The sequence below is a fragment of the Pararge aegeria genome, chromosome 4 (genome assembly GCF_905163445.1).
Source record: "Pararge aegeria chromosome 4, ilParAegt1.1, whole genome shotgun sequence".
NCBI lineage: Eukaryota > Metazoa > Arthropoda > Insecta > Lepidoptera > Nymphalidae > Pararge > Pararge aegeria.
In genome coordinates this window covers 15,698,732-15,722,609 of record NC_053183.1, presented here as the reverse complement: position 1 = coordinate 15,722,609, position 23,878 = coordinate 15,698,732, and the positions used below count along the sequence as shown (strand labels likewise).

The following is a 23,878-nucleotide window of genomic DNA, read 5'->3' as shown; positions in this document are numbered from 1 at the left end:
GCTATTCCTGGTGGTAACCAATGCTTGCTGGGAGATCTAGACAGCGGCGTCACAATAGATCGTAGCCGGTCGACGTGACACCAGGGACCAGATGAACCTGAGCCGCAAGCAGAAGAAGAAGAAGATGACCGTAAAAACAAATGATGATAATGAAGGCTTAAACATGACTGCGAACCTTTTCTATTGTCTTCTACACTAGAAAATGTAAGCAGTAGAAGAAGAATAAGTATTCCCAAAAGCGACCATCATCTCTTACAATAAAGTAGCGTACGGCATTAATTCCGTTTCCGTCGGCGAGCGGCGCGGTGCCGGCCGGTGAGGCAACGCGTGGTCAAGGCGATCCGGACTGCGGATTATTGGCAACAGTAGAAATAAGATCTCACTTGGCATGGCGGTTTACGTAACCCTACAGTGTCATCAAACAACCGTAATAAATATAGTGAGAGGGCCAGATCTACCATGCCAAGGGACCAGAGTTACCCAAAGTCGTATTTTCTTTGCGTTCCACACTTTTCCAAAGTAGACTAATTTTCATCGTCATCAGCCGGTGAGAATGGGGTCTCCTAACTTGAGATGATCAATTTTCATACTAGGGACTGGTTTGAAATTTGGTATTAAAATAAGACTTCACGTAATCGAAGCTGTGGCAACAGCGTATTTTTCACGACTTTTTTGGGGCCTATGAAAGTTTTTGCTCGATCCAAGGTTGACTGGGATAGAACGCTTTAAGTTCGCCTTTTAAATATTGTTTATTTTTATGCAATAAAGTTAAAAATAAAATAATAAACTTACTAATAAACATCGACCATAAAGGAAATAGGAACTCATGATCTTATTTCATAGAAAACGGGATGAATGAATAAATGAATACACTTTTATTACACACATACTCGTATAAAGACAGAAAACAGATACAGAAAAGTTGTAAATAAAAATTCTTCACACAGCAATCCCCAAACGAAACAGAAGCGAATAGGCATGACTAAGGTTCCGAAGATTCAGACAAATAGTGTTTTTTTAAAATGCTAATTGACTGTGCCTCTCGTATTTTAATCATTCCAAAGCTTAAAAGCCAAAATAGTGAAAGATCGATGGAAGAAAGATGAATTATGCGCCCTTAAGATCAGTTTCCTTGCAGTACAGAGAACTTCACCTGAGCGGCCCACAAACTCAAATAAGGTGGAGAAGAAGGAAAAAACACAAATGTAGAGAATAGACATGGGATTTATAACTAAGGGGTGAAAATTTGTCAATGCCACAATTACTACGTCCCATAAAATAAAAAAACATCTCTATGCAACACAAACTTTTATAAAAACACTTAAATCCGATGTTCTATTGCTTCACAAAGCAGGACAAGAAACAAAACACCCTCGCATTTCAAGCTTCTTAAAAGTCGAAGTAGTTAACTTTGTACCTACCATCTACAATTGATTTTGTCACCATCAACACATTACCTGCTCACTACATGGCACCGGTATCCTCTCAGAATAAAATATAAATAAATAAATAAATATACTACGACAATACACCCATCGCCATCTAGCCCCAAAGTAGGCGTAGCTTGTGTTATGGGTACTAAGATAGCTGATGAATATTTTTATGAATATAATACACATAAATACTTATAATATAAAGATAAACACCCAGACACTGAAAAACATTCATGTTCACACAAGCATTTTCCTGTTGTGGGAATCGAACCCACGGCCTTGGACTCAGAAAGCAGGGTCGCTGCCCTCTGCGCCAATCGGCTATCAAAGAATAAGAAGGGATGAGGCAGTATACGGCACGCTGGCGAAGTGCGGATTGCTAGACTTCTTACACACGCCTTCAAGGACAATACGGAGTACGATCAGGCATGCAGGTTTTCTCATTCAATGCTTTTCTTCAACTTAAAACAAGTGATATTTAATTATTCAAAACGCCAATAAAAAGTGGTGCAAGCCGAGGGTCGAACTCGATCCCGAAAACTGAAGTCCTAACCACTGGGTTATCACCGTATCGATCGATCAAACGATCTATTGACAATAATCCGAAATTACCTATTCAGATTTTTCGTCTGTACATATGGGAATTGCCTAATTTCCTTTTTAGTTTTAATCGATCGATCCAACGCCATCTAACGATAGTAATCCGTAATGGTAATTAGTTAGATTTTTTGAGGAGTTAAGGCGTGAAGACGTGACAGACAAAAAAACTCATACTTACATTAATAATAGTTACCTTTAGAATTAGTAACTAGGTAGCATTTAAGAAGCTTCTGTTATACTGTTATAGCATTAGTTGTTTTGTTTGCATTAGTATTTCATTAAATTGTTTATTTCTCAACCGACGCGGCGTGGCGGCGCTGCTACTGCTATTACAAGAACCATCCGTAAACAGCGGATGCGTCTGTAGGATGCTATGTAAACGAGGAATCGATTATCCGCAATTATGGCAGATTAGAAAACCTTATTCGCCAAGGTTTGCGAAAGTAGGAGCATTGAAATTTGTATTGAGCGCTTTAACCCTTCATTCGCAATGAAAGGTTCACACAAAGTACACTAAGCTGTAATTGATATCTTGTCCAAGGCGTAGGCCTCATCTCTTTTAGGAGGAAGGGATGTAGAGCTTCCCCCCGCCACGCCATCCGAAGTTTTACGACCTTTAAGGATTAGAACCACAAACATTCTAACGCCTCTCTACTCTGGTACTGACTACTTATTCGAGAAAGAAAATCTCAATACCAACCAAAATTTTACTGATTACCGGAATCGAACTTAAGACCTCGTGATGGAGGTATTATATTTGATTACCAAGTAAGCATTCGCGACTTAAGATCATTCAGTCGAATAATAAGGTTTACGAAAAAAAAACAAAACAAGAGTCTGTGTACGCGTTAGAAGTTATAGCTACTTCTTCAGCGTATGGAAAAAAATAACTAAAATGCAGTAGTGATTAACGATAATAATATTTTTTTATTCACACTGTTTGTACTGTTACGATACACGTGTTCTAAATATAAAAATACTAGAATATACAACTTGAACATAGTTTTCATGCCACCTAGAACTAACTTTACGATGTAGACTGTCGTGTGCGCGCGCATCGTAAAAATTCTCTCTCATCATTTTTCTTCATCGCGCCAAAAGAAGTATAACTTCAAAATCTGACCAATTTTGTTGTATTGTGAAATGATTTTGGAAAAGTGCAACTGCTGAGTTTCTTGCCGGCTTCTTCTCGGTAGCATCGGCCTTCCGAACCGGTGGCAGAATCACTAAAAACAAACATACTTGACGTTTCAAAAGTGCTTATATGAGGCTTAATTGAAAAAAAACGCACCAATAAAAAACTAAGATGTCTTACTTATTTCATACTTTATTTTTCAATGTAACAAATCATTGTTTCAATATCTAAGGCTATAAAAGATTTACAATAGTTTGGTAAGCGCTGAGTTTCATTAATATCGACGAATACTTATATTGTGTACCTTACTACGTTTTTCAATAGAGGAAACAAGTAAAAATCACACTGATATACTCCATATTACAAGACACAAAAGGCTGAAAAAATTACTGCACGATAAAAATAAAACGTTTTCTTTGTAAAGAGATCAAAGGACTGCGCGTAGATACTTTTATCACACAGTCCACCATTATACCCCACGCAATTTTACCAGCATTGTATTAAAATCACAAAACTCTTATACCTACTCATACTTTATCTTCCTACTTTCAACACAATCTTAACCGCATTTTGTGTCATAAAAATCGATTTCTAAGCGACTTCGTACCGGAATGCTAGATTGCTTAGCGATACGTTTCTGTCGGTAGGGTGGTAACCAGCCATGGCCGAAGCCTACCAACAGGCCAGAGAAAATTCTGAAATTATAACTTTCCAAATTGCCCCTGCTGGGAATAGAACCCGGGACCTCCTTTTTAAGACCACAGCGCTCACGGTCCTCAAACTTACATCAGTTACGCATTAATAATAGAACTTATTCAGAAGAACAAGACTTTCTAGATAATTAATTTAATAAATAGATGTACTCGCTACTTCCCAAATAGCAAAACTAAATTAATAATTCAACTGTTTTCATTTCTCCATATATAAATATGAAAGTAGGTACTTGTGTATTATATGTCCTTTTACTAAACAATATTAAATATCACACTTTTTTACATCTTGCTTGCTAACATATTCAACAAATATAAATTATATATAGGAAAATATTGTGAATATAAAGATTTTCCGTGAATTTTCAATTTATATTAATTGCAGTTCTGAGAAAATCTTCTTTTCCTATAATATTTTTTAATAATTATACTTATAGATAAATCACCACTAGTGGACTGAGACAAAAATAGACGAAGGGGGTAAGTACAGTCTAGATTTTCTTCCTTGTCTAATACAATCTTTTTGTTATTACAATTTTCTTGTTACTTATAGTGCAAAGTTTTTCTTCAAATTGTAAATAAATATAATAAAAACACATTTACAAGAAGAAAATCTCATTTCATTGTTGTGTTGGTTTTCATTTATAGCAATCGTTTTTTTTAAAATCTTCAATACATACTTACACTCCAAAGTACTAAAAAAATTGTTTACATAATAAGGCAAATTAGATAATTTCAGTTATTAATTATTAAAGTCTTAACATTGTCCACCAGCCAAATGATCGCCCGTTCAATAATTTACTTATAAATAACTTTTACTTTAAAACCATAAACAGATATTTATGTTAATCCTTAGGCAAGATTTCGTTAAAAGGAATTGTGGCTACAATTTTATTCGCAGTATCTAAAAGTATTTTAGATACAGTCTTTTCGAGATACGGCAGCATTGTCTTCAAGAATTCGATTCTGTTTTGGTTGATCGCCTCGTTGGTTGCGTCTCCTGCAAAAATATTTGTAGCAATGTTACACTTAAAAGTAAAACGTATATCTCGATCGCTTGTCTGTCCTCACAATCGAGATTTTTACGATGTATGTGTTTTATATCGAAATTAACGTTTGATTTTGATGTATTATTACCTTATTTAGAATCGTCCTTACGGGCAAAGTAAATATTTTAAATGTTTTTGAACTTAAGTTGTGGGAGTCATTTTAAGACTGAAATTATCAGTTTAATTAGAACCATTTTATTGAATCCGCTTTATTTACTTTACTAATACTGAGTTTATTATAGTGTGAGTTGTATTATTCTTGCGTCCTTTTTACTTTATTTTGTACCTACTCTTGCTTTACTTACATGTTATGCCATAACTAAATTACATTTGGTTACCCTTTTTTTATTATTTGATCTTCTTAGAATAGCTAGACAAATAATAAAAAACGAAAGTATAATTTATTTGTATTATAATCGTGTGGTTAGTAAGTAAGTAAATAGTGTTATCCTTTTCAAAATGTTCCTTTATAAAAAGGATAGAAGTACTTTAAACCCTCTAGGTTTAGTTTAGTAAACCGATTTGTCTAAAACCGGGTTAATAATTTATCTATAGGTATACAAACCTAAAGCTTTGTTCCCGTTGAAGAGTCCATCCAATCGGATGCGATAATCTTTGATGGCGATGTCAACGTTCAAGCTTGTGAAGTCAAGATATTCCTTGCCTTCACGATTCACCAGCCGTGATCGTAATAAGATCTCCGCGTCACATTTAACTGAAATTATAACATTCAGGTAATATATTTTAGAGGTTAGATATTATTACAAAATCTAAATATAAAAAAGGCCCTATCAACTGTATGTGTCATAAACGTTCATCCAAAACTCTTGGATAAAAACAAATTTGCAGAGTGTTCTGTCTATAATATAATTTCAAGGAATAAGGCTAGATTATGCGAATATCGGACGCAATATAATAAAAAGGATTTATACTTTCCCTTTAAAGTTCTTACTTCAAGAGGCCTATTCTTTAAATAAATAAATAAATAAATAAATATACTACGACAATACACACATCGTCATCTAGCCCCAAAGTAAGCTTAGCTTGTGTTATGGGTACTAAGACGACTGATGAATATTTTTATGAATAATATACTTAAATACTTAGAATATATGTTTAAACACCCAGACACTGAAAAATATTCACGCTCATCACACAAACATTTTCCAGTTGTGGGAATCGAACCCACGGCCTTGGACTCAGAAAGCAGGGTCGCTGCAAACTGCGCCAATCGGCCGTCAACTTTAAAGTCGTATACCAATTATATATAAACCCATATTATTGTGTATTATTTTAAGAATTTATACAATATCAAATATGCCTACGGTACCTTAATACCAAGTTTCATCAAAATCATTGAGCCATTTTAGTAATCGTTTTGCAATTTTAGCTTATAAAGGTAATAACAAAACTGTTCGGTTCTATCTAATAAAAACCGTTATTTTTTTCGGGATAAAATGCTGCTTATGTTAAAACTATCTCCTCTGTGCAAATATCGCTCCTACTTCTTGCTGCATCAAAACAGGACATTCTACATTCATATTTGGAATACTTACTAGTAGGGATAGTGTAATGAAATTACTAACCTGCATCAGCGACAAGATTTCCTTCACCTCGTAGGGGTAAAATCAGAATTTGCGTGTCGAGGTTATACCGACCATCCAAGTGAAGCTTCGGGAAGCGAACCCGCGCACGAATACTAAGTGTGTCCAAGTTCACCCTGAAATTGGAATAAATAATTTTATTATAACGGTATCGAAGGCACAGGTTTGATTGTTCCTGAAATCCATATTCATTTAACAGCAATATGCTTCAAACGTAGGGTTTCTTTTTTTATTTCTATGTCATTGTTAACGCGTTTATGCGAATAATTGTGTTTTGTGCTCATATTATACAGCTTTCTTTCGTAATTGATTACAGAGTGAAAACATTGATTGGTTGTTTACTTTATATATATCTAGAAGTTTTTCATTGGAATACAGTTTATTTTCCTTGAAACATTCACATCAAAAGATGCATTGGTTATAAATCAGAGGTTAATTTTAAGTCGTCTGAACAGACTGTCTTATTGAAGATTGTCAACGTGGACAATCACGCTAAGTTCTCGAAAAGCCATCTACCGTGCGTTCCTAGCATTAGCACGTTTATCAATTTCAATCGATTGAACAGATTTTAATGCGGTGGCATTTCAACGAATCACTGAACGAGTGAGTAACAAGTACGAGGTAATACACGAGAATTTTCCTAGATGGCGCTACTATTTCGTAAGTAAGTAAGTAGAGTATTGATAACTATTCTGTTAACCAGCGTACCGATAGGATAGACGCCCCAGCTGCGTTGTAATTTGATACATACTCTTTCATCTGTCACATTATTGATATCTCATATATCTTATATCTTTAAACGAGCAATTCTTGTATATATATATAATTGGAATCTCGGAATCGGCCCCAACGATTTTTATGAAATTTAGTATAAAGGGGGTTTCAAAGACACTTACGTGACACTTTTGATGGTAAAGTTCCCAGCTCCTGATACCTTCACATCTTTTCCAGAAGCCTTAAGCGGTACCAAGTCACCGCTCACTGCAACTATCTGCAACATAAATTATTACAAGAATAAGTGTACCACGAATATACCCAAGCGAGAGGAGGAAAAGGTTTCGTGCACAAAGAGTTCCTATAAGTAGGTATTCTTTTATTTTCATTTGACGTGTGCGAAAGTAAAAACAAGTACACGCGTTGTTATATTGCGGAAAACAATCGTAAAGTATATGCAAAACAATGCTTAATTTAACACGTTTTTAAGATTATATATTAATCATAAAATGTTTTAAGAGCGTTTAACGACGCATTGTCATTCGCCCTTGCACCTCATAATGATTACATTCATCTGAGTAAAGTTTATCTCCAGAATGTCAGGAGAATAGGAAAGGTGGATAGCAAGTTCAAGGCTTTGCGGATATATGTCGATACGATACGATTTCTCACTTTTCTTCGGTACCATTAATTTACCAAAATGGGTGAATGAGCTTAGTGCTCATTTAAGACTAGAAATGTTTTAAGCTTGCCACTGGAAACCATAATTATTTAATTAACTTTCAAATTACGATTTTTGGAGTAATCGTAAAGAATATGTTCCATATAAATAGAGGATTTTCTTTAATACAATTAAGCTAAGTTTACATAACTTTTATACTGTAATTGTTTTATTAAGTAACTAGCGTTATCTCACAACTTTGTCAGAGTATAAGTCAACCTTAAAAGATAGACATAAGCTGTCGCGGACTTTTCGTTAGAACTTTTAAAAGAGAACAACTTTGCCACACATAATTTTTACGAAACTTTAACCGTTTACGCATCATACGCAGCGGAAGCTCTCAAAAAGAATAAAAACCCCGATTTTGAAACGTGCTTCATTGATGCTATCTATTATTGTTCTTAGCGTGGTGATATATCGCCATAGCTATATAAACGGGCTATCCAACACAGAAATAATTTTTCAAATCGGTCCTGTAGTTCCCGAGATCACCGCGTTCCAGTAAGCGAACAAACAAACAAATAAACAAACTTAAGCTTTATACATTAGTATAAGATATAAGATTATGCATTGAAAAGAATAATGGAAGATAGAATTGAATTAAAAAAAGGTTTTTTAAAATAAATTAGCTTCACGTTAAAGAAAAAAATGCATGCCTCACATATGAATATGCCTCAGCATAGTCTAGTCAAGAGTGCAATATGATTGTTTTGGATGTTTATGACATTTATGTGAAATTCGTAGAAACTGAATTTAAACTGATCGAAAAGGGGCAAGCATCGCTTCCGAGCCATGCTGGACTCTTTACCTAGACATATGAAAAAATTACGGGACCAGTCGCAAAATATTCAGTCTCATTGCAAAGCAGATGGAAAAACTAAAGGAAGACAAAGCGAACAGCTCCAACAAAGTCGCCTTTGAGCATATCTATTTGCATCATTTCATTTCGTAAGTATTTACGTAGTGAAATTGTTGTTCACCATACTGATTACACAAAACTGAATAATACATTTATCTTGTAGCTGCACCGTATGGCAAAGCGCCTACGTCTTATGTTTATGAAAACAGGGCGGCAATTTGAAGGACGTGGTCCTTGCATGCCCTGCAAGTGTTTATCTGTTCATTGCCGCTGGTTTTCATCTTATCATAAAGTTGACAATCGGCTTGGTCAGTCACATTATGACTATAAAAAAAGAATTGCGTCAAAATTTGCTTGCAAACCACGCCACCATACTATATCGGCCTGGATGCAGCTAATTAAATTAAATGAAACCGTGACTTAATTTAATGCTAAAAAACATTAAAATCAGTAAATAAACGTTGGCATTATAGTTATTTCGTACGAAGCTGGCATATTCACGATAGAAAAAATCTTCTATTTATATAATCAACAGAGTTTATTCAACTAGGAAATAGAAATACTATAAATCGGCTCATTACACCCATTAATAAGGTAAGGTAAGGTTAAGGTTTGACCTTATTAATGAATTGTCGTTGATGTCAATGTTAAGGTGATGTGTATAAATTAAACTAGTATTATTATACATATAAGTTTATCAATTACCTCTGGAATGTAAAAAGGCTCCAAACTTGGCACGTTGAGTTCAGGAATGCCGGAAATTAGCTTAGGCCGTAGATTCTCGATTGAGTTTCGAACGCAGTTTGAAACGGTGCTCTGATCTCGTTTGCATATTTTTATGTAGTCCGCTGAAAGAGTAATGTATAATTGTTTATTTACGTATAGGAATTTCACACAGTCATCCACATTGGATTCATATTAAAAATATATTCTTAATGACAACTATTAAATGGTTTTCGCTATACAAAAGAGTTCAACGGTGACACAGTTATTTAACAAACAAAAATTCATTTGACTGACTAAACAGCAGTTTTACTATATTATTAGCACATAAAAAAGCAAGTTAAAGTTATTTTTTCACGTTAAGGTATATGACTACTCACTCACTTTTATTATATTTTTATTAGCATAATCTGGTTTATGATCTACTTAGTTTGTGGCTTGTTGTATTAGTGTAAGATCATAATAACATTCATTTAATTTTAAGAACAACAGACCTTTTTTTACCTACTTTTAAGTTTTTGTGTTTTGCTTAACTAAATAAAGGATATTTTTATCAATACTATGTATTATATTGCAGATAGCATATAATACCTACTAATGTTATATATACAAAAGTGTGTTTGTTTGTAACTTATGTTCGGCTCAACTATTGACAACTATCTTGATTAGTTTTGGCACATCTATTACATATATAATTTCAGTATTCCGTGATGTTTGTCCAGGATGAAGTCCGAAACTACAGAACCGATTTTAACTGTTTTTTTTAAATATCTGCGTTGTTCCATTACAAGAGATAGGATAGTTTATATCTCATTTATAATTGAAATATTATTTTATTGCGAGTTATTTCTTTAGTACCAATGAAAACCAAAGCAACGCTTGGCCAGGGGCTGCCAGTATTATGTAGATTGCATTCTGGAAACGGAACTAGCATACTTTTTATAAGGGAAAACACAGGAAAACGTTTCCGAGAGATAATTATTATATGAGATATGGCCTTAGTTACCAAAGCACGGCTTCACAATCAAACTGAACCTGAAGAAATGTTTGAACAAATAGCTTGCACTCTACGGACATTTTTATTCAGAAAAACGCAACGGTTCCCGCGGGATTCATGTAAAACCAAAAAAAGGTGATGAGGCTGACGCAACAGTAATTTTATAAAGCTGAATCAGAAAGGAAGAGATCTGTACGCGACCCAGGGTTTTTTAACGTTTCATTTAGTATTACGAGGAAACTGGAATGTTTATTATTTGAAATTATAATCTTCTCTTCGAGTATAAGAGGTGGAATCCCCCCTCCCCTTCTAGTATCCCCGTTGTAACTAGCCTTGTATAAAATGCAATTTATGTACCTAGCACGGTCGTCAAACATGAATATTACTTGTAACACGTCAATTAACACGACATTGTTAATTAAAAGTGACACAAAAAAGTCAGACATGTTTTGTGCATATTTGATTTGTATTTGTTTTTTTTAAATTGGCACGGTTATTTACAACTGGTTACTGATTCTTATAAATCGCATGTCTTCATCAGTTATTTAAAGCATCTTAGTTAATTGCCTGAGAAAGTATGGAGAAGTAAAACTCGAAAAACAGCTGCAGTCTTAAGCCTATCAATAATAACATTGCACTAATTTACTGGTTAGAAGACAATAGGATAACATATATACATAACTTTAGCTTGTTTTATACTGTATAGTACTTGTTTTATAATATTTCTTTGACCTATAATATTTTAATGACATAGCGATATATTTCTTAAGTTAATTATTATTTATTATTGAGTTCTATGGTCTAAAGTAAAAGACCGACGATCTATAGTAAATAAATGAATTAATTTTATAATCTGTTAAAATTTAATTTTTAATTTCCTTTATTGCTTTTTTTTAAAGATAATTTTGTTAATATGAAACGACTGAAGAACGATCTCACGATCCTGCCAATGAATGTGTGATGTCAATGTTTTCCTTACAACATATCTTCATAAACCCTGACACGACATAAATACGGCTCAAAAAGTTATTTTCTAGAAAAGTATTATCGGTTATTTTCTTGAATTTTTTTTAAGTTATAAAACCCCGTGTCTACATGATCATGACTATCTTCCTATTACCGGCTCACTAGAGGGTGCGGTTTCCAAAATTAGAAAGGTTTAGGCCGTAGTCCACAACGGCCGACAAGTGAAAAAGGGTTAATCTGACTGGTGGGATTCAAACGCCTTTTTACGGCTTACGGGTGACCTCGCGATGTCTTCCGTCAACATAAATCCACGTCATATTTCATTTAAAAAAATGAGCGTCTCTATCTATATTCGTAAAGCGGTAGGTGCTTAGAGGTGCCGGAGAACGAATTTTGTCCCCCCGAAAATGAGTGTCGACAAAATTCGTCGATATGTCGTCGTAGTGGTTAGGAAACCACTTGGGCATCAGCGCTTATATATCTACAATGCCAATACAATGGCATAGTATTTACTGAAGAGACACGAGGAGTACATAAAACGGAAGCAATACGATGCATAATCAACGTGCATAGAATTACCCATTTACTATGCGAGTTCTACAAGATTACATCTACTTATCCTTAACAAAACAAAACGATCATTATGATACATCATTACGTAATTTCATATTCAACACATATCCTAACATTAGACGACACGTGAATATCATAATATGGCGATGTCGTAAGATTTTTTCAAAATGGAATTTGAAAAAGAAAGGTTGTAACTATTTCCCAAAAGTTTTTTTTTTTTTTTAGTTTCACACTTAATATTTTTAGAAAATCTAAAATATCTTGACAAATAATATTAATTTCTTCACATTTATTCACATATTTATAACAAACAAAAAGACCCGATCGTATATTAATACTTACTAGGTACTTTTAATTATTTAAAAAAAAAACTATTCTATAAATACAGAATAACTTGCATATATTTATAAAGGAACTTAATTATACCTTTAACTAGTAATTTATAAATATATAATTATTATATTAATGACAGGAAGTTGTCAGAATGAGAAGAGCAGACTTCACACGGCCTTGAGAATATTGTGGATAACTCTAAGGCATTCAGGTGATTATCTTCACCGTTCAAGCAAGTTATATTAAATTGCTTAAACTAAAAATGCAGATAACGCGGAAAACGTTTTTCAGTTGCTGGGTGTATATCTGTATTTTATAAGTATTTATGTTTATATTCATAAAAATATTCATCAGTTATCTTAGTACCCATAACACAAGCTACGCTTACTTTAGGGCTGGATGGCGATGTGTGTATTGTCGTAGTATACTTATACTTATGGTAAATATAATATTTATGATTATAAAGTTTACTTTATAAATTTACTATAACACAGCAATCTAGAAGTTATCTTGAGTTTAAAAAGTTAGATCTATCTATACCGTAACATATTGGATAACTTAATTGAACAGTAACTTAGTGTAAATTGATCGTCCTTGACCATTATTCAAAAAAAAATCTGCGGAAAAGAATAATTAACTCAATAAGTAGGTTACGGTACAAGGTTAGAGTTTTTACACAAACTGTTTTCCATTTGACCTTTGTAAACCATGAGATGTTTGCAATGTTGACCAGAAACGACAACACTTATGGCAAACGAAGATAATAAGGAAAACTATGTTAACCCTTCTGTAAGTACGTGTTTATTTGTAATCGATTAATAAACCGTTAAAAGCCTAAGAAAATCTCGTGCGCATATATTAATCATTATTTTTTTTATAACTCAAACTCTAAACTGGTATAACTTTATGGCCTTATATCTTAGTTCCGATAACCCTTTTAGCGTTACTATAGGATGTGTTTTGCATAGTTGTTATTAATAATAATAGTAGGAAGCTTATAAATTAATTATAAATTGAACGGGTTCCTTTATGATACTGTTCCGCCTAAACGAAACCTGATTTTAAATACACGTGACAATATTATGTGACTAAAAAAATTAAACCAAAAAGCACGCGATAATCAGGAAATACAATGATTAAAATATATATTGGTGAGAAAACCAATGCAAAAATAACTTTCTTTCTTCTTTTGTTGTTAGGTTCCTAACGTAAAAGATCGCTGAGCAAACTTATAAATGGTAATGGGCTTTGTCAGGACCATCTCTTCGTGATCAAACCTTTAATAAATAAGAAGATTTTATATAGTGGACGGCTGCCGTAGGTAGTCTCCGACAAAGGCCAAACGATTTAGCGTTCTGGGACGATGCGGCAAGGAAACCGATTAGGGGTACGGATTTATAACTGCCATACGCTTAAAGGGTAGCCCGCTACCATCTTAAACTGTTTCATACAGTGCAGTGCAATTCATAGATGCACAAATGCACTGCCTACACTAAACATTTCGTACAACTTTAATAGAAGCAACATTTTTCAATTTTTCGCGATCTTCCCGCTTTATGCCTTCCCAGGTTAAAACCGGGGTTAATATACCCTGGTTAACGCCACTGATCACGTACCACAAGTAAGATTATTTTAAAGCTCTTATTTATAATGGAAAAGAAAGATAAAGAGATCTAAGAGCGATCAAAGTTATCGACATTGCTGCGCGAAGCTGAAGTAGCACCGGGTGTGGCACGTAGCTTTAAAGGTCAAGTAAGTTGGGGTTCCAAGACGCTGCAACGCATTGGAAATGGCGCTTTAGTTTAATATTTCGTATTGCCCATTAACTCGACGGCCGTCGTCAAACGAGTCAAAAGGAGTCCTGGTTCGAAGCGACACAAGACTGTGGAATTTAAAAATCCTGTCACAGCGGTTGGTCTAGCAGTGAATGTCCATCGGTTGATTTGACAAAGATGTTGGTTTGTATTGACTGGGTTGATATCTCTTACAACTACAAGTCATGCATAAATATGGCTATAAAGTAATGAAGCTATGACATATTGACAAAACTCTAGAATACTTTTATTGATTTTTAATTAAATCACACACATAGGGAAAATATAAATTCCTGGGAAAAATCACGGGAAGAATCATGAGAAAAGTATTGATTTTGATACAGTTTAGTATCAAAATCAATACTTTTCTCATATATCTCACATATTGTTTAATGCTGCATATAATATATGGCACTCGTACTTTTGTCCCTGATCAGTTTGCACCGCGTCAGTGATCAGAGTCATCCGACACGCATCGTTTACTAAGTATGACACTATGCGATAATATGTGACGTTAATCTATATGTAGACGTTTAGATCAGCGGCAGAGAGCGAGGTCTCCGAGTTTACTTTTCTTTGCACTCAGCAAAGTTTCAGTTTGTCCATATATTTAGATATTTTTTGATATAAATAATTTCGTTCATTATATAGGCTCATGCTTGACAACTTTAGAGAAAATCAGACGAAAACCTGCGCGAGTTTATGAGATATTTAGTTTGAGATATTAGCGATAAAGACGAAGACGAGGCGAGACGAGAGAATAACCCAGGTGTAATGGTAAAATTGTGAAAGGGATACAAGATCGAATAGTTTGTCAGCCCTCGCTGAAATATATTTGAAAACACCGAAACACTTACGCCGATGATCAAGACTATTTTTAGTGTACTTTCTCAAACAACACATAATATTTACATACCTCTGTTGGCTAAATAAACATTTTATTTTATAAGAGTCCATTGCTGCACTAAAGGCCTCGCCCAACAGGAAGGTTAGCCCACAATCACCGGATGGGCACACACAATTTACGGGTTGGTTATCGCAGTAATAATAGCACAGAGGAAGCTGCTTCCCGCTCTCTGTTCTATTCTCTTATACACCCGCAGGTAAAGGGGGGATGTATCTGGTGTCACCACACGGCACAAACATTTACTGAAGGTAAATTCAGTGATCTCTTTTCGATTCGTAAACAATATAAGTATAGGCAATACGAATAAATTTAAATTGTATGAATACAATGTCACAGGGAAAAAATTATAAAAATTAAATTAAAGAAACATTTTATTTATTGTTAATCTTAATGACGAAGTGTATTAAGTACTTATAGATATAATTCAGTGCTCATGAAAGTGATGTATGTCTCTTATGGCAATAAAAGTCTTTTAAAAATAGACAAAAAAAACTGGTTTTATGTATTTCTTAAATATGTGTTTCAGTTTTTTTTATTTTTTAATACACATTTTAATTTGATTTTTGAAATACACATTTTTAATATTGCATACCGTGACGCGAAACTTGGCGAGCTGCCTTTATTCTGCATAAGCTAAGATCTTATTTAACCAATTTCTTTGCAATAAACGACTTCATTAAATGCTTGAATGCTACAGGTAATGATTTACAAGGGGAGTTTTATTAAATTGAGTGCGACTCTACATAAAACCAAGACGTAGCCATTTTTATGGTTACAAATAAAAAGTTATGTATTATCTCTGAACTGCTTATGCTTCAAGCCAAAAAGCGGCCTTAAATATAGTTTATGTTTATCCATTAAAATATCATTCATGAGCCTCCCAAAAAAGTAGAAGAAGAGTATAATTAGCATGCTATTAACTGTAAAAAAAAGTCATTAAATTATCACTTTAGTGAACTTTTATACGAGAACACCTTAATTGAGACTGTATCTCATTATGGCCGCTCAATTTATAGCTTCTTTACATCGACGTAGGATAATAAACATTTCAATAATGTAAATGCATGGATTGTTTCCTACCGAAAAGAAAAAAAATATTCGCCTACAATTGCTTATTTAAACTTCATACAAATAAAATAAGTAGAATTATATCATTTTATTTCTTGTTTCAAATCAATACAACTGTATTTTTAATCCAGGTTAGTAAAAGCTTTAACGCTTACTACAGGCTCGTTAAGCAACAATTTTTTTTTAAATATTTTTGCGCTCATCTATGATAATAATAAAGCTAGAGTTGTTTATTGCTACCACTGAGATTTGAAAAAATTTCGTTGTTATTTGATACATCAACTATTGTCGTGAGAAGATATTTACCATCGCGTTTCGACTTTTTGAGCCGAGCAAACGAATTAGGAGCACGGACGGGTTGTTTGGGATAAATTGTGCGGACAAAGTCGCAGGGAACCTTTAATCTCGTTTATTATAGATCAAAGTTTAACGTGCTCTCCTAATTACATTTAAAAAGTTTGGAAGTACAATCGGGCCAGGCCCGTTTGGAACTCTGCACATTATATGATGAAGATGATGAAATGTGGCAGTTCATCTAGTTACCTAGTAGCACCCGAAACTAATCCATATTAAACAAAACATAAGTAAATATATACAAAAAGTCGATATAAACAGTCGACTATCTAGAAACGGACATAAATTAGTGATATCTGCATATCGTCTGAGAAAAGTACAGAAATCCTTTGTGGGGATGGGTATATGCTTTTATAACATGATACCGAAGGTAATATTAGATCTACCTTTACCTAAGTTTAAACAATATATTAAAACACATTCAATAAATCGTGGTTACTACACGATTGATGAATTCCTAAACGACAAGGCTGCTTGGAAGCAGGCCACTCCGCTCCCATCTCTCACAAAACAGAAAAATTCTAAAGATTGTTAAACTTTAAAATGATGTTGGAAAAGAGCAATCTGCTGAGTTACTTGCCGGCTCTTCTCAGTGGAATCTGCCTTCCGAACCGGTGGTAGAGTCACTATAAACAGACTTGACGTTTCATAAGTGCTTATTAATTAGGCCTACTTGAAATAAATGAATTTTGAATTTTGAATTTTGAATTTTATTATTATTATAAAAGTGTGTTTGTTTGTTTGTCCTAACTTTACGCCCTTACTAAGCAAACAATCAACTAAATGTTGATTGAAAAGACGGACAGCACCAAAGCTATATTTTATCCCCGGGAAACAAACGGTTTCCAAAGGATTTGCAAAACTAAATATTACGCTAATAATCAGTATAATCGAAAATCTTCGTTTTCAGATCAAATAATTAAGTTAGATAGCCATCCTTATCGACATAGTAAAGTGGAAAACAGATGGCAATACAAAATTGAATCTTTAATCGGATAAGAATTGGATTCGATTGAATATAATTAATTAATCAAGGGCGTAGGTCAACGTTGCAAAAAGCCTAATGGCATGATATAAGTACCTACAGTATCATTAGGCTCTCCTAGCTACACCTAGTACCTACCTGCGAAACAATAATGTACTTAGGTAACTAGGTACTTGTTGTTGTTTGAATAGAATGAAACATTAAATAAACCACATCAATTTCCGAACGTGGTAGAAATATCAACTATATACGTATAAAGTAGGTAGCTACCTTATTTGTAAGAATATACACGTATACAAATAAATAAAATTACAGCGTCTTCGTGTGATTTGGCTCGCAATATGATTACTTGAAAGATGATAAAAGTAATATAATTAGCTTGACTCAGTCAGTTAGTTCGATCCGATTTCGACGGAAAAGATCGCAATTATCACAGGCAGGGATTTTGCAAACTAATCTGGTTTACGGTTAATAGAAAGGACGTTCTTCACAAATCTTTGCCTAAGGAAAAGTGTAATAATACAACCTATCTTCAGCAATGTATTCCGCCTTTGTTTTTGTTATCCTTTTAATCATGCAAGGATCGTATATTTCCCAAGGATGTAAGTTATCGCTATGCAAAATTTTATCAAGACTGCTAAGCACTGATTTACTGCTAAGCATTGTTTTGAATAGGTAATCATAAACAATGGGTTCGCTGGTAATTTTGGGATTAAAAAGTATCCCACGTCAGTTTCTAGAAAGCTATCTTTTATAGAATATTGTCGCGTGGTTGAGTCAAACAAAGCTAACAAATATACAGACACTTTTACATTTATGGTATTAATATGGATAGGAGGAACTTTTACAAATAAAGTTTTCAGAGTTCTCAAGGAGTAATGAATGAAAACTATGATCATCATCATCATCATATCAACGCATTACCGGCCCACTAGAGGGCACGGGTCTCTTCCTACAATGAGAAGGGGTTAAGACCGTATTCCACTACACTGGCCCATTGCGGGTTGGTAAAAAAAACTATTTTAATTAATCAAATGGCTATCTATTTATTACTTTACTAAGGGTTCTTTTTCCAATAGTTCACTGTCTGCGCGATAATTTGAAACCTTCATTCTTAAGAAAAAAATTGCGATTATAAAGTGGCAACTGACACTGTTTTGAATAAGGTAAATATTCGCAACTTTACACAGTAGTAAATAGTTACAAAAATAAAATATAGCAAAAAACTAATTAGCTCTTTAGGTTCATCAAATTATTCTATTAGTAATGCTTGAATGCTATTCAATTCATCTATCGATAAGGCTGTTATGAGTTGTAAATTCAAACGTAAGCAATTCTTGTGTGTTTTATGAATATGATTCATGAAGTAGTACAGAAGTGCAAGTAAAATGAAACGTAAGAGTTTTTTTAAGCAAATCTGCTTTGTAGAACCGACTTTTATCAAATTTTTATTTTATTTTTAAAAATGTTATTATTAATGTTTAAGTTACCTTATGTATGTTTTGCCTCCTATACCTTTTCTACTACTAATATATTATAATCTAACTTTACCTATGCAAAAATATAATACATTAGTTGTGTTTAACCTCACATACTCAACTGCTTATACATGGGCACCTTTCCTATGTTTGACAATTTGAACGAAATGTACATTTTTTTTTAAATATTACAAACATTAATTCACAATTTTTAATTTATTTGCGATATCTTAACTAAGTTATTTGAATATTAGCAACCATCCAAATATTCAAATGTATAAAATTGTCATATTATGCTAAATATCTTATTTTGTATAATAAGAATATATAAAAACAGTTTACATTGTATGTAATAATGCTAAACAACAAAATATTATAGATACTCTAGTAAATTAAGAAAACTTTGTTAATAAATGGTTTAAAAAAAAGTATATCTTCAGTCGATAATAATTATTATCTAGCTTATTCAGAACAGGAAATGTTGAAATAATTTTATACACAATAGCTATCAATTTATACAGTTTCGCAAAATACTCACGTATTTGCGCAAAGAGCCCACCGTTGATGACACACAACAGAACTAGAAGTGAAACAGAACTGTAAACCATTTTGTCGTTTAAGCGTTCACGAGATATTCACTCTACGACAACACGAGCACTAAGCAACAGCCAGACAAACCAATAGTTTTATATAGCTTAAGAAGTGCCTGATTATGTATTATCAAGGTGAGGAAACGAGCGTAAGAAATTAAACCTAAAAGGACATTTATTGCTCTGCGAATTATCACTTCACATTTTGGAAAAGTCATGGGTTTTTTAAAGTTTCCGAAAGATTTCAGCGGTTTTTCATGTTTTCGGCGTCAAATCCGAATTTAATTTGTGTTTTTTAAAAATACTACTCTTAACTAATTAACTGCATTAAACCATAATCACGGTTTTTTTTTTGTTTTTAGTGAGGAATTCAATCCTTACATTTGCAAAGATTTTCATCAGTTCTGCAATGTACCTGGCCTTGAGCTTACACAAAAATTACGAATATATAAAACAATAAACGTATCAACTTATTATTGACCTGCCAATTATCACTGGGAAGTCATAGCACCTCCATTAAAGGGGTTAAGAATAAATATATTTCTGTCTACATCTGAATAATACATGCTATGCATTTTTACAGGAAACATAGCTTTTTAGAGATGATCTATGATAACCAACATACAACGACTTCCCTGGGGCGCAGCGGTGAGTGTTGTGGGTTCAATAGTGGAGGTCCCGGGTTCGATCCCCGACAGAGACATACGAGTATATAATTTCTAAATTATCCTTGATCTGGTCTGGTGGAAGGCTTCGCTCGGAGCTAGTTACCACCCTACCGAAAAAGACGTGCCAAGAGATTAAGCATTGCGGTACGATTTCGCGTGGAACCCGATAAGTAATATAGCTGGTAGTGGCCGAGTTCAATTCCCAGCCCGCAGCTCTAACTCTTGTTCCGTTTTAAGCAATTTAAATATTACTTGCTTTAATGGTGAGGAATAGGCGAAGATGGTAACTAACTAATCTGTTTAGCGTCATCATCATCATCATATCAACCCATTGCCGGCCCTTTACAGGCACCGGTCTCCTTGCGCAATGAGGTGGGTTTAGGCCTTAGCCCACCACGCTGGCCCAATGCGGGTTGGTGGACTCCACACGCCTTTTAGAATATTATAGAGAACTCTAAGGCATGCAGCCTCATGATGTTTTTTTATCATTTTCGTTAAAGTAATTGATATTTTTATTTCAAAAATTAAAACGGACATCACTCCGAAAATTTAGAGGTGCATGCAAATCGACCTCGGTCTCCCTCGAAAGTGAAACACTGGTCTATAACCATGAGCGTAGCAATAAATGGATGCCCACAGGTGGTCATAATCCTACCTATACCTTCCTATAGAGGGATTCCCACATTTGTAGACCGATTTAGGGTATCAAATTTTGTAGGCAAATATATAGTTATTCTTTTGGATTTTTTTCAACGAATTTTAAATAGTGATTAGGCATCTGATCTTGCAAATTCATCAATATTATGTAGTTGGTAAATCCATATTCGTTTTTGTAATGACGTCATTGATTGTCGGTCATTTCCTGCCATTGTCACCACCGGTGGTATTATCACATGTTTAATTTTTGAAGTGATAATGAAAACCGATGGCTTTGCTCTACGATACGGGGTTGGACACCACCAACTCCCAAGTCGGAGTTGGTATGGAAAATTTTAAAAAGCGAGGGTGGAGGTAGACCGCACCATTCATAAAATGCAGACAAATAGCAAGAATAAAAAAGCAATTAAAAAAAATTTAATCGAGTTTAAAGTCAAAATTTAAAAATAAGAGGCCTTCAATCTTCTTAGTTTCCAGTGTTTTGTTGAAGTTTTATATTAGATTTCTTTGCTGGCTGATGAACACTTGCGTGAATTAAGAATGCTCTAGATAGTTTGAGAACTTCTCTGAGTTGATTTGAAAAAAGGATATAATATTATTCAATTTCTATAGCCTTTGATCAATAGTGAGCTTACGAAGGATGACTTATGGATAAGTATTTTAATATATCGGTATAAATGAATAGACAACAGATTAATCAGAGGCATATCGAAGAATAACATACATAAACCACGTATAAAATGCGTCGTAATTTTGACATTAGTTATCTTAAATGGCAATACTGTTAGAACTCAAAAACTTACTAACAGATGAGGATGCTCCTTTTGTATTCAGTAATATTCTACTGTCAAGACAGCAATACAAGATTATCTCGAGGGCATGGCTGGTGCTCTTAAGCACCAATATGTCGGTGCCATTTTATTTCTTCAAGGCACCAAAGTTCCCAGTCCATATTAATTAATACCTCTATTAAATCTATGGATATAACTTTTAATATGGATGCCGTTACTTAAACTAATAGAATCCATCACTTTTGTTGCTTTTCCAAGGGTTAAGCACACGTAGGATTTTTCACTAGTGAAGTAACGGTAATAAACACTTAATTAGCGATTGAAGTCAATTTTACGTACACTTTTTCACAGCCACAGCACATAAGTGTACTTAATATTATTCGAATATGTAATGTACAATAACATGAATAAAGAAATACGACGTATTTAAATAACAGAAAATATCAATTTACATAATGCATACGTAATTATTTTATAAACAAAAAAATTCTTACCAAGGAAGTAAAATTTTATACACACATTTTTAATTTATCCGATCCATATTAAGTGACTATGTTTGAACAAAATTACCTACTACTTTAATTCCAAAATAGTAATCACACAAGTTACCTGCATTTATTATGGTTTGCAACAATAACAGAAAAGTTCCATTAACTTGTTCTTATCTCTAAAAGCCACTTCTACTTATTCATTTGGATTTTTAACAATCAGTGCTTTAATAATTAATATCTTTCAATTTTAATCAATTACTCGATAAATGTTCATCATCGTCATCATCATTCGCATCAACCTATTAATGTTCTGCCGCTGGGCAAAAGCTTCCTCTTAGGGTTTGGGAGGGTTTCAGAGCTGACCATGCAGCTCAAATGCAGGTTGTCACATTTTTTAACAATTATTATTACACATTAGTTACGATAACTGGACGACGCTTAGCGTGCTCCCGTACCCGGAGAGGAAGCTAAGAGTCGTTATCACGAATGCTAACCACTAGAACAACGACTAAAGATCTGTAAAATTACGATAAACATAATCAGAAGCGTTTTTCTCTGACTCCAGTCCCAAGATAATCATTTGAAAAGGTACACTCATTGAAGAAACCAGTTCATTAGAATATCGGAAGAAGCTAAAACTCGCATGGAGTATAATTGCATTGCGTTGTACTTATTTAGCAAGAACCAGATATAAGATGGCAAAACTATGATATACAACTTCATCATCAACACAACCATCTGCGTCCAATTACAATGAATAAATCATATATAAACAATAAATTAAACAAAAACATTCATTACGATATTATTCAAAATATCCTACTTCCTAAGTATTCGCAGATCTATTATATCAATCATCGCCAATGAATATAAGCAAATTTCCGGTTTATAAATGTCAGGGCTACATTTGAGTGCACAAATGCTTGGATTAAGTCAGATTAAGGAAACAAAAAGTTGAGATAGCTCTCTATCTGTATATGGTGATCTAGACCGGGTCATTTATAACCCGCTCTTGTCAGCGAAGAATAAATAAAGAATAATAAAATATAAAAACAAAACTGATAAAGCTGGATAGCAATGGGCGGATAACTTAGCATTAATGGAATCCCAAGACACTGTAGTAGCGATCACGCTGGAATCCTAATTTATCGATACGAGACTAGATAAATTTATTCTTCGTGCAGCGAAGCTGTCTCGAATGGAGTGCCCTCTCCATAGATAATGGACGATATTAAGGAGACGCAGGGTTGCCCAGAGTCAACGCCACTCTCTTGACTGAACCGGATAGATCCGCAGGAATGACAAGTTGATACGGGCGGTACGGATTGACTGCAGGAGACTGCCGCACGAATAGGTTTAAAACCAAAGACTCCATTCCGGGTTTGATTTTGGCGTTTTCTTTCTCCTAGATGGATTGCAGAATGATAACGAGGCCCATCTCCCCGGAAATTAGCAGCTTTGCCTCACAATAAGATCGGAGCGCCACAAGACTGCGGAGTCGTTATAAGCCAATTATATTATTTATGGTCATAATTTTTGTGGTGGTTTTGATTAATGGAGATGAACTAACAGTGCAACTAACATAGTGACCATTAAAATTCAAAAAATCAAACTGACAGGAGGTATCTATCAGATGAGAATTTAAAATCTATCTGGAC

At 34.1% G+C, this 23,878-nt stretch overlaps 1 protein-coding gene across 1 annotated transcript; it reads right to left on the bottom strand.

The window, feature by feature from the left end:
* Positions 1–3,342: 3,342 nt before the first annotated feature.
* On the bottom strand, positions 3,343–19,680 carry LOC120623528 (protein takeout-like). Its single transcript, XM_039889580.1, has 6 exons — positions 19,562–19,680; positions 9,531–9,673; positions 7,428–7,522; positions 6,514–6,647; positions 5,493–5,642; positions 3,343–4,878 (listed from the first exon to the last, which is right to left on the bottom strand). Exons 1-6 carry the CDS (start codon positions 19,629–19,631, stop codon positions 4,724–4,726), a joined length of 747 nt encoding a protein of 248 aa, XP_039745514.1. The 5' UTR covers positions 19,632–19,680; the 3' UTR covers positions 3,343–4,723.
* Between the last annotated feature and the right edge of the window lie 4,198 nt (positions 19,681–23,878).